This window comes from Cupressus sempervirens, chromosome 3 (assembly GCF_028749045.1).
Source record: "Cupressus sempervirens isolate cs-2001-9-10 chromosome 3, ASM2874904v1, whole genome shotgun sequence".
Lineage (NCBI taxonomy): Eukaryota > Viridiplantae > Streptophyta > Pinopsida > Cupressales > Cupressaceae > Cupressus > Cupressus sempervirens.
Genome location: NC_143120.1, coordinates 193,800,273 through 193,818,203, shown reverse-complemented (window position 1 = coordinate 193,818,203; position 17,931 = coordinate 193,800,273). Strand labels below are relative to the sequence as shown.

General features: G+C 36.6%; 1 protein-coding gene across 2 annotated transcripts in view; it reads left to right on the top strand.

Moving 5' to 3' along the window:
• Nucleotides 1-17,931, top strand: part of ALDH6B2 (aldehyde dehydrogenase 6B2) — a 149,731-nt gene that overhangs the window by 33,357 nt on the left and 98,443 nt on the right. For both annotated transcript variants that reach the window (XM_089819011.1, XM_089819010.1), the window contains exon 6: nt 6,092-6,246. In XM_089819011.1, coding sequence (XP_089675137.1) covers nt 6,092-6,246 — 155 coding nt within the window. The remainder of the gene's footprint in view (nt 1-6,091; nt 6,247-17,931) is intronic.

Sequence of the window (17,931 nt, the reverse complement as noted above, 5' to 3'; positions counted from 1 at the left end):
GATGTGTTAGTTGAGGTACTGAGTAGTTGTATCTTGATTGTAGACATGTGCAAGGATGATAGCAAATTTACGGTGAGAGATCATGTGGTGAGCAACTTTGATTCAACTTTCTATCACAGTGCATTTAGCTAGACAAAGAGCTTGCTTAGGAGTTTGGAGTTATAGAGGCATCATGTGGCTAGTCAGCTGAAGGTGACTGATGGTAGCATCTCTTTAGCTTTTGAGCATTATGATGAAATTTGTTGGATGTTAGGTGCATAAGGTTGGGGTGCTCCTATGTCAAATGAGCACAAGGATAGTAGCCTTTCCCTAGTGGAGGTTCATGTGCTTTGAGAGGATCTTGAAGCATAATTACTCATAGTTAGTTGTTGACAAAGATTACCTCAGTTGGCTCTCCAAGAGTCACGATCATGTTTGGATAAGGTGACCATAGAGTTGGAGCATGTTCGGTCCACACCAGCAACAAATCCAATTGAGTTGTATATTGTGGTCTTTGGTGGCGGGTTTGCTTCCATGTTTGAGGATGAGGGGCGTGATGATGTGGCAGTCACATCCGCCCAAGATATGGGTGTAGTAGGTAAAAAGGAGGTTAGAGCATTAGCAGAGATGAGCTCTCATGGTGATTTTCTTCCTTTTGTTGGAAGTGAATCTATTTTGTCATTTCATATGGTTGGTAGCATCAGATAGTTGGGAGTGCCACGTTTTCAGAGGGATCAATTGTGGCTCGTAGGGGAGTAGGTTGAGGCTTCTACTTATAATTTCTACTGCACCGAGTCATTCATGGAGTATTTGCTTGAATTCGGATTCGCAAGAGGATTCATACAGAGTATTTGAGGGTAGTCTCATTTGGTGCTCTTGTGCTATACAACGATTAGTGGGGAAGATTGTAGAGACCTTGACTACAATGCTTCCCAACAGGGATTTTGAGGTTGGGTTTGCTGAGAGAGTTTCCTAGAATCCTACCAAGCTAGTAGTTTAGTTGTCTCCTAATTCCCAGTTTGATACTAATGAGCCCTTGACAAAGATTGGAGCATTTATCGGCATTACACTATGAGGAGTTCTCATCACTTCTCTTTTGATCCACAGGTAGAGAATTTGGTTTCACGACGGTGTGGGTTGGCTCCAGTTTCATACCATCCATTATGGGATGGGTTAGCACCATCTTTTGCAGATGCGATCGTCATCAGTAAGTTAGACCACTTGTAGTATCTACTATCTACACACCTAGGACAATTTATTGGAGGTTGGAGTTGGTGATTCAGGTACTTATGGTCGTTATCATCTCCACAACGCAGTTGGGTGTGAGTGTCAGTTTGATAGGGACTCAGATGTTGACAAAGTTGGTATTTCAGATGGATTATGTTTCGATGAGTTGTTACCGCTATCAATGCCTATAGTCAATTTCTAGATGATTTTGTTATTGATATCAATTATTTGGGTGCTGGTTTTATAGGAGTTGCTTGTACACAAAAGGGATTGGAGGCAGTTCTGCCGTTGGGATTTTGGTTGATTATAATGTTCATTTTGCTCTGTAATTGCTTGGGGACAAGCAATCTTAGGGAGGGAAGATTGTAATGTCCTCATTTTTGGTAGGTTCATGCAGTTGGCTTGGTTAGTTCACCATCGCGACCCCCATAAGCTAATAGTGGGATTTGAGGGTCTCAGGTGTGGGGTTATAGGCTTTTTCTAGCAGCCTATGGTGTGTTTTGGCTTTGTTTGAGTGACTTACCATTTATAGTAAGTCAAACCATTGGTTTCGCTAAGCTCAGCTGAGTTAGAGGAGTTGAATGATGCTCTCAGTATTTATTGGAGGCTTCTAGTTTGGGATCCAATAATGTTGGAGGGAGCGTCTATTTATAGTAAGTCACTCTATCAGGTTCATTCATTGTCTTTTGTAATCAGGATCACTTTGGTGTTGTATGTTGGTCACCTCAGTATCATAGCTTGTTGCAACTGGGTTGAAAAGTTTTAAATTGTGGGCACAAGAAATAGTGGCCTTGTTTGTTAGAATATTATGTTATGGTGGAAAAAGGTCATTTTTGGGAGCCAAAAGCAATTGATAAATTATATTATAATGACACTTTATTATATTTTAATGTTGTGTGGAGGAAGCTTTTTAAGTGGAGTTAATTTAAGAAACTTGTGCCACTTGGAGATTACAAATACAAGCCCATTCAATGAGAAGGCATCCCATTGAATATTATTTTTGTTTTGTTGTCTTTGCGACATTTTTGAAGTTTTGAAATAATGTGCCCTTGCTGAAGTATAAGGGTTTGGGATCTACAACTGAAGAATTGTAGATTCAATTTTGAGTTTTCATTTTGAGGATTGCATTTTCAATTGTGCTGAGATATACAATTGCTTTCTTCTCCTATTGTTGTTTGTTGTGGCCAGGGAGAAATCTCTATTGATTGAATTTGTGAAGGGTTTGGTAGATTCTTTAACATTTGTGGTTTACATCAGAAGATCCACGTGAGCTATGTAGAGGCAGCCATTTCTTCCTATTGCAGCATTTGGTATTTTAAAGCATTGCAGAGGTCATCTCCAAGCACCATTTGGGAAATCTGAAGCAACACATGTATTTTTTTGAACCTGCAATTTATCCAAGAGGCTGCGTTTTGTTCTAGGGGTTGGATTACTGATCCACGTTGCGTGATTTTGGATTGTCATTGCCCAAAAACACCTAGCGTTGCACACTTGGGATGCCAGGCATTAATTTGGACCTTAAGTTGAAAAGGAAAGGAGTGCAGACCAGTTCTAGGGTCACGTTTTTTGCAGATCTGCAATTATATAAGAGTCTACAGGCTGTGATTGATCATTAAGGATACTTGTTCACACTATTGGGTGCAATCTGGCCATTGGGGTTAATAAATCTGCTCATGCATACAGGTTCAAATATATATTAAGATTTGAATGTTATTATTGTACTTTCTCAAATAGATATTTAAATAATTGGAACTACTCCATTTGAGGCTGCTTTCAGTCTATGTTCTATTTATTTCCAGCATTGCATATTATTTGTGTTCAAATTCTTAGAGTCATATATATGTTCATGAAAACACAAAAAAAGGGAAAAACATAAAAATTGCAAAAACAGTTATTTGAATTCCTTTAACATTACAGTTGGAGACTAGACGAGGTTATTACAGATGTACTCCTCAAGTGCAAACTTGAATGCAACACTTCATGATCTTACTATGATCTTACTACAATGATGATGGTGGTGATGATAGCTCCATGATACATGGTGCATCTAGCGCAAGTGGAACCGTTCTTGGTTCAAATGATATAGACCTTGCAGCGGTTGAGATGAGGAGGATCCAGATTTTTTTGAGAATCCTTATGATTCTGATTAGTGAACATTGAATCATGAACTATTTTTTGATTTTGTAGTTTGGACTTGGAGTCTAGATCATGAATTTTTGTGCCTACGAAGTTTTAATTTGAAGTTTGAACTATGTAATTGACATATGAAATGTCTTGAATCTTGATCAATGGTGAAGTTACAAGTATCATATGATACTATCAAATGATGTATGTTTTAATGTTTTTATATTTCTAGTTTCTAACTCTTGTTCTTGTATTTATAAGTTTCTTAAATTCTCTGTGCGCGCACACACGTTTCCAAATGCATCCATACCCAATTCCTTTTTTCTCTGCATCCTGTATGCGCTTCCCCATCCGTTTCCAATTCCGCATCCAAATCGGTTAGATTAATGTCTATATTCATATTGGGTATGCTGATGTGTGTTGGTGAGCTTTTCAAGTTTCTGGGTTGATACTCTCACTGTGCTGTCTGTAACAGTGCGCTTTCAGTCATTTCCAAACCTGCAATCAGCCTTCCCGTCATCCATTAATGAACCTTGTTGTTATTACTTATTAGAAGCTGGGCGGGAGCGATTTTGTTATTAGGCATTGCTCTGGGGTGTTTCAGCAGTGTTTTATCTCACATTAGCCTTGTGATCCTTATCAACATTTTATAACAACAAATATATCGTAGTTAATATGTTTATGTTGAGTTTAAATATTGTCAAAAAATAAATATTTGAGGGCAGTTGCTACAATACCACCATCTATTTGGTACTTGATTGGATTTTTATTCTATATCTTTTTGTTAGGTGACATGATCTTTTGTATTTTCTCCCTTGCGCCTTCAAGTGGTAGAGACCAAGGAGCAATTTATTTTCAGTCTCTGGTGACTTGCTTGGATTTTTATCAAATATATGTGGCAATTTTTATTTGACAGGTTAGCTTTTCTAAATCCCTCTAGGGGCCATTGGAGGCTAGAAATATCAGGATAATTGATACTTCTTTGTACCCAGTATTGGAGGTAGTAAGCACTCATTGACTCAATTCATTCACAATCAGTTGAGAAACATTGGGAAGACAGTTTTTCACCATCTATTACTACCATAGCTTCCCAACTGCCTCAGTCTCGTCTAGGTAAACTGGATCTTTCTTATTTTTTAATTGAAGACCTTTCCTTTGCCAACAACTTGTGTTGAGGAGAAAAGCATGTAGTATTAGTTTTTCTTTGCTACCAAACATGAATTGAACTTGTATGCTGGGTGAGGTTCGGAGAAGATGATCCATAAGGATCAAAACTAAAAGTCATTAGAGGTTTCAGCTCTCAGTAACAAACTGACAATTAAAGCAAACTGAAACTGCCAGTCCTCACAGGCAGTAGCGTCTTGACTCTTAACTACCTCAGCATTTTTGTAATCGCATCCATAAGGATCAAGATGAATCAAAATTTATTAGATGAATCACAATCAGAGGTTTCAGCTCTTGGTAACAAATCGACAACAGCAAACTTGCAAATTGAAACTGCCAGTCTGCACAAGAAGTGGTTTTTGAACTGCCTCAGCATTTACATAATTACTCCGGTGGCTGCACAACTTATGGTATCGTGGTTTTGTTTTGATATCAAAAGCATGGAACTTGAAGCAAGCAGTTTGATGTTTCTCCTACTAATTCTGCTTCTGGAACCTTCTAGTGCATGAGACATGCAAACATGTTTGTAAAGACAGATGGAGTTGGATCGTGCAGTAAGAGGTGGATTTGAGTGTATAGAACAGAGAGAAGTAGAATCCATTATAATATAAGTTTTGGTCTTAACAACGAGTCTTTAACGAAGTGAAGCAAGATCGAAATTTTCTTCCACAAAAATTCATATCTCAATCTATTTGCCATTTTGTAATAATATTTCAGTAGCAGTGTATTTGCCACTACCAAAGCTGGTTTTACCCTTACAAGGGGTTTCCAGGATAGGAATCTGTGTGTTCCTTTTCTTTCACAGTATCTTTCCTCTCTTACTGTCATTTAAAATTTATTTGATTATAAGTAGCACAGTCCCATTTATAATAATTCTTAATTTATACCATCATGTTTTTGATGAGATTATGGATCATTCAATGCTATCGGATTTCCACAATCTATATAAATGTTTTACTTTTTTGTGGGTTCAATTGTGTAGCAATTTTTTAGTATCAATGTTTTGGATCGCACTACATGATTCATCATCAAGATGCAAGAGAGCAAGGGAAAGGATTGTTACACAATTGAACCTTGATGATGGATCATGGTAGTGTGATTTGAAAGGTCGACTCTAAAAAAACGTTACATAACCGAACCCAGAAAAGAAGTAAAACATAATGGATCAGTTCAATATCAATGCATTCAATGCAAGTGCAGTTTACTTTGGCGTATGGAAAATCAGAAGCATGGGCATTTTCTAAGTTTTAAAAATGTGCATAGCTTATGTAGCCATACGTATCAATAACCTATTTAGAATATGGATGTGACACTCCTTAAGGATATTTTCCGTACAAATAGCTTTCTTAGGATCCAAGTTAACCTCTGAATATAAGAAAGTATCAATAATCAATACATTGAATGCAAAAATCTTCATTGCAATTTGATGTTTGTAATTGCTTATGAATAGTCGTAAACAAATATTTTAGGTATTCACATGGTCTCAACCCATCCTTATATTTTAGCTATTTTGAAATAAAAAAGGAAAGTGACACACAAAGAAGAAACTATTATCCTCACTGCACTTTGATTATTCACTATTTTTTTTTTTTTGCAGAGGTTGTAGAACATTCTTGTAACATGGCAAGTTTACAAATGGGTGAGTTTGTGGAGAATGTATCAACTGGCATTGATACTTACAGCATCAGGCAACCTCTAGGAGTTTGTGCAGGAATATGCCCTTTCAACTTTCCAGCTATGATTCCTTTATGGGTATGTTCTACTGCATTCAATTTGGATCAACCTTGTTGAAATATTTGAAAACCCATGTACAATTTTTTTCTCTAACACCTTGAAAATGCAATAAGATTGAAAAAAAAAAATTGAATTTAATATTGGAAATTTCAAATTGAACTATGATTGAGATTGTTTGTAGCAATAAGATCATGTTATGGAAAATAGATGTTGTTGTAGTTGTATTAAACGAAGGAGATGGGAGATGAAAGCTCCTTATATAGATTTACAAACATGATGTTTTTAAAAGAAACAATCGTGTACTAAAGATGGAAATAGGAATTACCTAATAAGCTAAAGACTTACTAAGATGACCATTAAATAAACATTATAATATTCTAATACCCTCCCTCAATGGTCATTGTCTAACTGCTGTCTTATGGTCACAAATTCTTGAAAACATTTTGCTGCTGCCCTCTTTGGATCTGTAAATGTAATTGACGAAGGAAAAATCTGTTCACAAAGAACAGTGGGTGCTCCCTTCTTCAGAAAGCTTTGCAAAGAGAGACGAGCCTGCAACTGAGAAGAGTCTGCCACTAACCTATCGAGAATCAGCAAAACATCTGACCATAAATTATCACAAAATCATCCAACTTGATGATGGATAATTAGACTGCCTTTCCTTGAGATAGATGTAAAGTTTCTGCAAATTCTCTGGACTGAATATAGACTGGATTCTATCTTCTCTATCTCCTTATAGCTTTCTGTGAATAACTTCAGATTATTGTCTTTAATTGGATTAGAAATGTAATTCAGAATTCTGTCTTTTACTTCTGCAATTCGTATGAGGGCAGTAATGACTAAGGAGCAGACTTGTATTTGTTCTTGTGTGCTCTTAGACTTCATCCTTATCCTCTATAAGTATAGGAATCAAGGGACATGTCCTTAGAAAGGACATGTCACGTCCAAAATCATTCGCCTAACCTCTAGAAGTCGATGACTTTCTAAGAATAATTAAATATTAATCACAAACATAAACAATGTTGTTAGATTAGTATTAAACCAAAATCCTAAGGATAGACGCCGATCTTGCAAAGGGAATAATGCAAAGACTTAGTCCTTTACTTATCATGCTATATCAGATCAGATCGATCTATTATCAGATTAGAATGCTTAACAAGTTATAGATTTAACACTAACTTGATAATCATATTGAGAGATATCATATCTAGCAACATCAATAAAGATGAACAAGCAAGAATTGATACTCTATATCTATCTAAATCTCCTTAGAACACATGATACAATGTCATATTAATAAGCCTGTAATATGACAAATCACTGCTACTAGTGATCACAGTATTGCAAAGAATACAATGTACAGGATAAATCTGAAGAGTAATTTAATTTCTTCATTTATCCAAGTTGTGACTCATAGATACTAGTATTTCTATATCACAATATGATCCTGAGTTTAAGACCTACCAGAATACAGGATAAACCCGGAGAATAATAAAATTCTTCCTTTATTCAAATTGTGACTCATTGACATAGCAATGTCAACATCACAATATGATCTTGAACTCATCTAGATCTTATAGTAGAATTCTATTGTTTAGTACATTATCTAAGATATCGTCATCTCTTATAATGTTTTTTATACAAGTGTTCATTATCTCAGAGATCGTCACCTCTTAAATAATGAATACAAATGGTGGAGCCCATGACAGTCAATAGCCTGACAAATAAAATTATTTTATTAATAATTTAAAGAATACAAATGGATTACAATTCAACTATACCAAGTTTTCTCTTGAAGTGGTCTATCTTCACTCTAGATAGAGGTTTGGTGAGTATGTCTGCTGTCTGATCTCAAATGTATTCTAATTCTACAGAATTCCTATCTACCATAATTCTTACATAATGGTAAGGAATTTTAATATGTTTGGATCTGTCATGAAAAATTGGATTTACTGAAAGCTTGATGGAACTTTGATTATCACAATGAATAATCGTAGGATTCATGACTTGCCCAAATAATCCCACAAGTAACTTCCTTAGCCAAACTACTTGTCGAGAGGCCATTGCTGCTGCAATGTATTCGGCTTCTGTGGAGCTTTGAGCTACTGAAGACTGCTTTCTGCGTATCCAAGATATTATTGCTAATCGTAAATTGAAACAACATCCTGAAGTACTGTTCCTATCTTCAACACTTCCCCCCCAATCTAAGTCAGTGAATCCATGTAAATCTAAGCCAACCTTCTCGTATTTGAGTCCAAAATTAAGAGTGCCTTGTAAGTATCTCACAATGTGTTTAACTGCAACTAAGTGAATCTCCTTTGGCTCACACATAAACTGGCTTAAGGCATTAACAGCATAGCAAATATCAAGTCTTGTATTTACTAAGTACATAAGGGACCCAATCATCTGTCTATAGAGAGTAGAATCTATGGAAGGTGATTTTGCAGCTACTTCTTTAAGTTTATGTATATTAGTTTCCATTGGAGAAGACATAGACTTGGAATTCCACATTCCAAATCTCTTCAAAATGTCTGATGTATACTTCCTTTGATTAAGTATGATATTGTGAGAATTCTGCCGTACTTCCAGTCCTAGGAAGTAATGAAGGAGTCCCAAGTCTTTCATCTCAAATTCTCTAGTTAGATCTTTCTTGCATTGATCTATAAGATGATCATCACCTGTTATTAGTAAATCATCAACATACAGTATCAGAATTACCATATCATTTTTATCTCTTTTATAATATAAATTTGGATAAGCTTCATTCTTGGAGAATCCTAAGCCGGTGAGATACTTATCAATTCTTTCATACTAGGCCCTTGGAGCCTGTTTAAGCCCATAGAGAGCTTTCTTGAGCCTGCAAACAAAAACGTTAGGATCATGAGTTTCAACCCTTCAGGGTATTCCAGATATACTTCTTCTGTAATCTTTCCATTTAGGAATGCTGTTTTTACATCCATCTGATGTATTTTCCATCCCTTCGATGCTGCAATTGCTAGGACTGCTCTTATGGAGGTATATCTGGCAACAAGAGCAAAGGTTTCTTCATAATCAATCCCTTTCTGAGAAAATCCTCTAGCTACAAATCTAGCTTTATACTTCTCAATGCTGTCGTCAACAACATGCTTTATTTTAAATATCCACTTGGAAGAAACAATAGATTTTCCTTTAGGTCTTGAAACAATTTCCAAACATCATTTTTCATAAAGATTGGTATTCTTCTGTCATAGCTTCATTCTAGGCTATATGTTTAATAGCATCTAAAGGATTGGTTAGTTTTGTTTCGGACAAATCATTCATGTTTGCTTTATAACTAGAAAACCTTTTAGGTCTTTTGCTTTCTTTGACTGTTCCAAAAGGTGCAGCAAAGTCTTGTGCTTCCTCTACTGTTTTAATGGCCCAAAGTGGTCTTTTCTTTGAATTTCGTTTTCAATTTCTTCTAAGTTCTCCCTCTGAGACTCAAACTCACTATTTCTTTTAGAACTAATCAAAGGAGAAGGTTCTTCAAAACTTGGTGCTTTTCTAAATGCTAGATTTTCTTCAAAAGTTACATCCCTACTAAGTTCAATACTTTTCTGTCCAAGTATGAAAATCCTATATGCCTTAGATGTTTCACTATACCCTACAAAAATACCTTTCTTCCCAGGGGGTTCTAGTTTAGTTCTCTTTTCTTTTGGAACATGGATATATATACAAGACACCCAAAAATCCTAAGATGACTTATATTAGGTTTAACCTTAGTAAGTACTTCTTTAGGATTTTTATCTCTAAGGTAAGAATGTGGGCTTTTGTTTTGAATATAACGGCAGTACAAGAGGCTTTTGCCCAAAGATAATATTCTAGATTTTGATCAAATATCATAGCTCTAGCAGCTTTTATAATTGTTCTATTCTTTCTTTCTGCTACCCCATTTTGTTCTGGATTATAAGGAACGATGTACTCCCGCTTAATTCCTGATTCTTTACAAAACCTTTTAAACAAATCTGAGGTGTATTCCCCTCCGTTATTAGTTCTAAGAATTTTAATATTATGTCCGGATAAGTTCTCAGTTAATGTCTTGAATTCTTTAAATGTCTTTAGGATTTCTTTTGATTCTTTGCATTTTAAGAAGTGAATCCATGTTTTCCTAGAGAAGTCATCTATGAACAAAATCTTCCAAGAGAAGGAACAGACATAGGTCCACATAAATCTGAATGAATTAATTTTAAAACATTATCTGTTTTTCTAGTGCTATCATGAAATGGACTTCTGGTGTTCTTACCCAGTGCGCACCCTTTGCATATGCTTGAGTAGTCTTTATTGAGTTTAGGTAAACCAGTAACCGTCTTCTCCATAGTTGATAAGGTTTTGAAATTTAGATGCCCTAATCTTCTGTGCCAAATTTCATTTATGTCTTCAGCTTCAGAATTAAGGCTTGAATAGCTCGACTAGATTTTGAATTCAATTCATACAAATATCCTTTTCTTTGACCAATCAACTTTTCTTTTTTGATTAAAGAGTTCTTTGCCCAAGTTATTACTTTGCCGTCCACAAATGCAACGTTATGCCCATCATCTTCAAGTGTTGTAATTGAGATTAGATTTCTTTTAATTCATGGTACGTAGAGTACACCTTTGAGAAGAGAATTTCCAAATTTTAGTTTCAAGGTAAAATTTTCAATTCCTTCGACGGGATGTGCTGAATTATCACCAATGGTAACTTTGCCATTGACCTTTTCTGAAATAGAGTCTCGTGCTTCTTTGTATCCTGTTATATGTCTAGAAGATCCACTATCAATTACACATGCTTTACTTGAAATTTCATTTGATAGTGATGAGTACAATACACGATTCTTAGGATAATAGGTATCTTCTTCGCTAGTAACATTTGTACAGTTTGCTTGTTGTTTAGAATTCTCAGGACAATTAGATTTGTAGTGTCCAAACTTTTCACATTTGAAACACTTTATTTTGGATAAATCTTTCTTGGGTTTTCCATTCTTTTGATTTTCCTTTTTCTTCTTGAAATGCTTCTTCTTGCCCTTATAGGAGTTTGTATTAAGAACATGAAGTTCTTCATCTTCCTTTTTCAATTTCCCTCCTTTCTTTAATTTTTTGGATTCTTCTTGAAGACAATCCCCCTTAAGTCTGTTGAAGTCAGGGAGTTTATCTCTAGCACTTATTCCTTGTGCAAAAGTTTTCCATGAATTTGACAATCCATCTATAGCCATTAGTGTTTGTTCCATGTCACTAATAATGGTTCCTATATTTGATAGTTCATCTCTAATGCTGGCAACCCTTAGAAAATGAGAATTTATTGATTCTCCTTTCTTTATTTGAATGTGATTTAGTTGCCTTTTCAATGCGAGAACCCTAGTTGCATTATTGACCTCATATGCATTTAGTAATGCATGCACAATATCAAATGCTGTTTGATGTTTAGTTAGCATAGGTACAATGTCATTCTTTACTCCATCTAATATGACCTGAATTGCTTTCCTATTTCCTTTGCTCCAGTTGGATTTATGAGGTTCAACTAGGGGTTGTTTGGATGCTTTATTAACAAATTGTTTTACATCATTCTCTTCAAGAATCATGATGATTCTGAATTTCTAGGCATCAAAGTGTTCTTTCCAATCAAACCTGTTCTCGTGTCTGATTGTTTATGCCATTGAAGATAGGAGATAGTTGCTAGATATATATAAAATTTGAATACTGAATTTTGTAGAGCCTAGGTTCAACTACCAGAGCTCTGATACCATGTAAAGTTTCTGCAAATTCTTTGGACTGAATAGACTGGATTCTATCTTCTTTACCTCCTTATAGCTTGTTGTGAATAACTTCAGATTATTGCCTTTAATTGGATTAGAAATGTAATTCAAAATTCTGTCTTTTACTTTTGCAATTCGTATGAGGGCAGTAATGACTAAGGAGCAGACTTATATTTGTTCTTGTGTGCTCTTAGACTTCATCCTTACCCTCTATAAGTATAGGAATCAAGGGACATGTCCTTGTCTCTTCGAAAATCGTTTGCCTAACCTCTAGAAGTCGGCGACTTTCTAAGAATAATTAAATATTAATCACAAACATAAACAATGTTGTTAGATTAGTATTAAACCAAAATCCTAAGGATAGACGCCGCTCTTGCAAAGGGAATAATGCAAAGACTTTGTCCTTTACTTATCATGCTATATCAGATCTGATCAATCTGTTATCAGATCAGTATGCTTAACAAGTTACAGATTTAACAATAAAGACAAACACTAAGAACAATTGACACAATTTTGCGGAAAAATTGGCAAATGCTTTGAATTTTGTAGATGCGTATGATGCCCAAAACCAGACTGCAAAAAGCCACCATTTTTAAGGAGAAAATCAGAAAAACTATATACAATTTTTGAGGTGAGAAACTGATCAAAACCAAACAATAGAATTTGAGATACAAATTACAGAATAGAAAGCTTCATTTTGAGGAGAAATGGGAAAACCTAGTGTATTATAAACCCTCTAGATAATTTATGAGGAATTAATTATAAACCCACAAAGGAATCACATGCAACTTTGCGAATTACAAAATGGGGAAAATTATGGAAACACATCAGATTATTTTTTAAGGGAAAAATTTATAAAAACCCATCAAAAATATCTTCACATGACAAAACACGAGACTTCGCATGGTAAACTACACATGCAAGCAACAAAATGCACATGCAATCAACATGCAAAAATATGAAACTCACATGCAAATTCATGTAACTTAAAAAAATCAGAGACTTTTGTCCAAACCAAGAAATTGCAACCCTTGACCACGCTCGTGAATTTCACCAAAAATCTCCGAAGACAAATCGCAAAATTTTCATAAAATACCTCCAACAATTTTTGTGTCAAAAAATTGAAAAACAAATTTATGGAAAAACTTTTAGATCAAAAGAGGCTTGAATTTTGCTGAAAAAATTCATCAAATTTTATGAAATTCCATCTACTCGCTCTGCTATGTAATGTCCCCATTTTTAGCAGGTTCTTGTAGTTGGCCAGGTTAGTTCACCATTGTGACCCTCGTGAGCTGACAGTGGGATTTGAGGGTCTCAGTTGTGTGGTTATAGGCTTCCAACAACCTATGGTGTGTTTGACTTCGTTTGAGGAACTTACTATTTATAGTAAGTCAAACTATTGGTTCCAATGAGCTCAGTTGAGTTAGAGGAGTTGGAGGATGCTTTCAGTTTTTATATCGGGCTTTTGGTCTGAGCTCCAAAAATCTTGGTGGGAGCATCTATTTATAGTTGTTGTCCGACAAAACGGGTAGTTAGATAGTTATCGGTGTGACGATGGTTGTGTTGTTTCATTGGCACCGTTTCGGACATTATAAATATTGTGGACACTTCTGTATTTTGGCATCATTATCATCGTATGGAATATTATTGTTGTGTACGGAAAAGCATTTGATAATGAATAGTATTTTGCATTGATTATATTTTTTTTTTCCTATTTGCCACGGGCTGAACATATGGCACCGTTGCTAGTTTGAATTCGGGGTAGTATGGAAGGACGAAGATAAATGGGAAGAACAGTACAAGACAATCGGAAGACAAATGATGACAGCGAAAGAGAATTTTTTTTAAGGAGAGCATGAGGCAGCACAAAACTTTCACATTTTTTATTGCGTAGGTTTGGAAACTTTCATACGGAGGGAAGCCACAGAGAACGGGGTTATGACAAATAGTGTCTGGGATGATATGCACGTGAGCCCCTCCATGAACAAATTTTTAGACCAACTTACCCGTCTGATCGCACAAGCCTATGTGGCACAGAAGAGACACCAGGAGGAAGTGGAATGCGAGGAATGTCGTCAGGAGACTCTGAAGAAATTCTATGAGGAAAGAGATGCACAGCGTTGGAAAACTAAACCATGAGCAGTTGCATCATGGTGTCAAGGGCACTCAGAAATCTGTAATTGTCGAATAAGTCAACACATGATGTATATAGAATAAATAAATAAGAGTGTTCTGTTTGATTTTGTTTTATAATGGTACTATATGCCAAATGCCTAATCTTTTAAATAAGAATAGGAATTTGAGGGAAGAAATCGACAAAATACAAATTGTGCGTGGTGAAGCTGAACAACGCCAGAGGATAAGACAACTTATCGGGGAACGGATTGATGGGTAGCCGGAGGAATCACCTAGTGTGGTGGTCATAGTGGGGTTCACAGGAACCAACGAAGGGTGCCTCAGTTCGTCGAAATGGCGGGGACGGAGCAACGAGGAAACATGACATCGATTGACAGTGCTTGAGGAGATAAAGGAGCAATTTTTACATTCATCACGTACACCACTACGGGAGCAAACTTGTGAAGTAAGAGAAGAGGCGAGGCCGACAGAAGACACCGGGGTGAAAGGAAGTGTCAGAGCGACACTACACGATGGTCAGAGTAACCTGCTGGGGTCAACTTCTAATAGTTCAACAACACGATCTAGTAATAATCAACGGGCAAGAAGCACTATGTCTCAAAAGCAAAAACTCTTGAAGTTCACGGGCGACGGGAAGGAAGATCCCGTATGACACTGCTGTACGTGTGAAACGATATGGACCGCCAATGCGGTTACAGATGTAGATGAATGGTTGAACCAATTTCCCGCTAGCTTACGGGGGGTAGCGGTGGATTTGTTCTCCGATATGCACAAGACAAAGATCTCCACATGGGATGATTTAAAGAAAGAATTCTAAGCAGAATTTCAACTGCTCCGGGATGATAACGAGGTTGTAGCAGAAATCTACAACAACAAACAAGGGAAGGACACTGTTCGAGCCTACAATTGAAGGCTTAGATCTTCTTAACCGGATGGGTACTCAACTGGCGAACGAACTAAAGAAATGCTGGTTTGTAGAAGGCCTCCGCAAAGTGTTGAGAAGAAAAATGAAGATAGTTCTGTCCACGTCCTACACTGATGCACACGAACGTGCCCTAAATCTAGAAAGTGAAAGCAAAGCAGAAAAGAAGAAGAAGAAGAGAAGTAAATCTTCATCCTCCTCTGAAAGTGATGAATTCTTTGACGAGGGTAGCAGTGTAGATAGCGAGGAGGAGCCCAGCAAGAAAGTACAAGCACTCTTTAAAAGACTTAGAATGAATGCGAAAGGAATTCAAATCCATGATGGGAACCAGTGGCCGCACGAAGGAAGGAGAAATCTGGTGCACAGATTGCAAAGAGAAGGACCATTCAAAAGGAGCGTGTCCCAAAAGGCGATGTGTGATATTTGTCAGGTCTTAGGGCATTCTACAAAGGAATGTTGTAATATCCTAAACAGGATATTTAGTGGTTTCTCTTTGAGCAGTATAACCAGATATAAAACTTGGTAGATAGTTTCCAGCACAACCGAAAACAGTAGAAATAACCAACGACACTTATCCAGTCTCTTTTAGAAATAATATACTCGGGTTCAATTACAAGAAACATGCAATATGAGACAACAATATAACCAACGGTTTTTCACAAGATAACAATTCGTTATTTCCAAAATAACATTTTAGATGTCGAACATCTAACTTCAATTACTAATCAAAAGATTAAACCAACAACTCTCATAACTCCCTAAAGTACGTTATTGTATTATACATCAGCAATACAATAACTAGCAAAACATAATCCAATCTTACATACAGATATAATAGTTAGATTGGAATGCTAGGATGAGAACCTGTAAGTGCGATTGAAACACCTGAAATGATGTTTCTCGGGACAATGGGTTTGCATCCACTGCCTGCTAGTATGAGGGGCTACGTCCTCCAACTAGCTGAAAGCATGAAGCTTCTTGAGACTTTCACAAGAGAGAAAACTGAATTGAATAATATTATCAAGCATACCAAAAGAATGAGTCTCATCTCCTTTTATCTTCACAATGGTGACTCTTCAACTTCTCCTTGATAAATCGTCTTATTCCTCCTCGTCCTCTTGAGACCACATGAGATATTAATTTGACCTTTAATAATAAATCTCTAGGTAACATAGTCAAATTTAATATTGAAAATTCGTTCCTTCTTAATAATTCTAATGTCCCCAAAGAAGGGACACTACAAATCTCCCTTCCTTGAGATTGCTTGCCCTTAAGCAATATGTACCAAGATCCCATATAAATCTGTAGTTAATCTAGTAGCCCAAATTGTTGACAAACTTGGTCAAACTATGAAGCACGGTACCACTTTGCAAAATACCTGTCAACCGAATTCCTGGATCCCATATTAATCTTCAAAGAAGTGCTGTGCTTATAAACTGATCAACACTGATCATCACCATAATCAGTCTCAAACTGAATAGGGCCACAATAAAATCTTCATCCAACCAAAGATACAACCTGCCAACACCTAGATCCCAAACTCTGTTAAGCTGCCTCGCTGCTATGATGATATAAAAATATATCCAAGGTCCATGTATCATCCAGTAGAATGTGAAGACCTGACTTAGATGGATGATGTAAGAAACGAACTGCTCAAAAACTGAAAACACCATCCCATGGACATCAGAATTCATATTGTTGGCATAAACTTAGAGAATTCCCTAGTGCACAGGAGCTAAGAATGTGAAGAATGCTGAGAATCTACCCACAAATCTCACATAAATACTCCATCGACAACTGTTTAGAGGCCGATGAAGAAAATTCACCCAACTTCTGAATGGGGTGAAATTGGAAAATGTGTTGGGGCTGACCCAAAGATAAGCCACAGAAGTTAATTCATCATCCCCATGCTGAGAACCGGATTCACTGCTAGAATCTGAGCTAGGATCCCAAAGTCTGAAATCAAACTCTTCCTCTTCATGGCGAACAAGAGATAATTTCTCATATAACATAAACAAAGGATTGTTGGTTGTCCATTCAGCACCAACTTCAAACAAAGGGTTGTCAACAAGCTAAAAGTGTTCTGAAGTTTCGCTACTTAACCATTTGGGGCAGCTATCCAAGTCATACATCTGCTGAATGCACTCAAGTTCGTCAATGACTTCCTGGAAGAACTCCTACCTCATCCTATTCTCATGTTCTTGAGAGTGTTCCATGAGCTTGATTTGATTTTCTGCTCCCAGTAAAGATAATTGAGTTTCACTTAGTGCCTTCCGAACATTCTTAAGCGTCCCGTTGAGATCCTCAATCTCATCCTTTTCCCTATTTGATTGTGCTACAAAGATCTCAACAACCTTAAGAATATAATCTTTGTCAGACAACAGATATAAGTAATCTGATTTCATAGTCTCGAGGGCTGTTTTAACCTATTGTAAATCGGTCACATGCCAATCATCTTCCCCTTCCCTTGGGACCTTCCTGTAGAGCTCCTCAACCAACTCGTGGGTACTATCATACTGTACCAAGGATGCCACAACCATGTCTCTACTGACCTTCAGTTGATTTTGTAAGGCATGTGTTTCATTGTCTCCCTGCTGAAATTGATTATTGTTTTGCAGTGACATTGTAGGTTGTTCCTCTAAATTCAAGTTCTGGGTATCATAAATATATGGTTCACGATACCAAGGTCCCAAACTGTTATTACCTTGTGTGCAATCTACTCCATTATTTTGCTTGACAAAGTTCACCTCTAAGTCACCAATGAAGAAGCCTGTACCTTGTGTAACATCTCTTATGTGATCATGAGAAAGCTGCCCATCTTTGGTAGTTGTCTGCTCTTCTATTTCAAATTTAACCAATTGATAATTTTGGTCTACCCAAATTTCTTCGTACACCC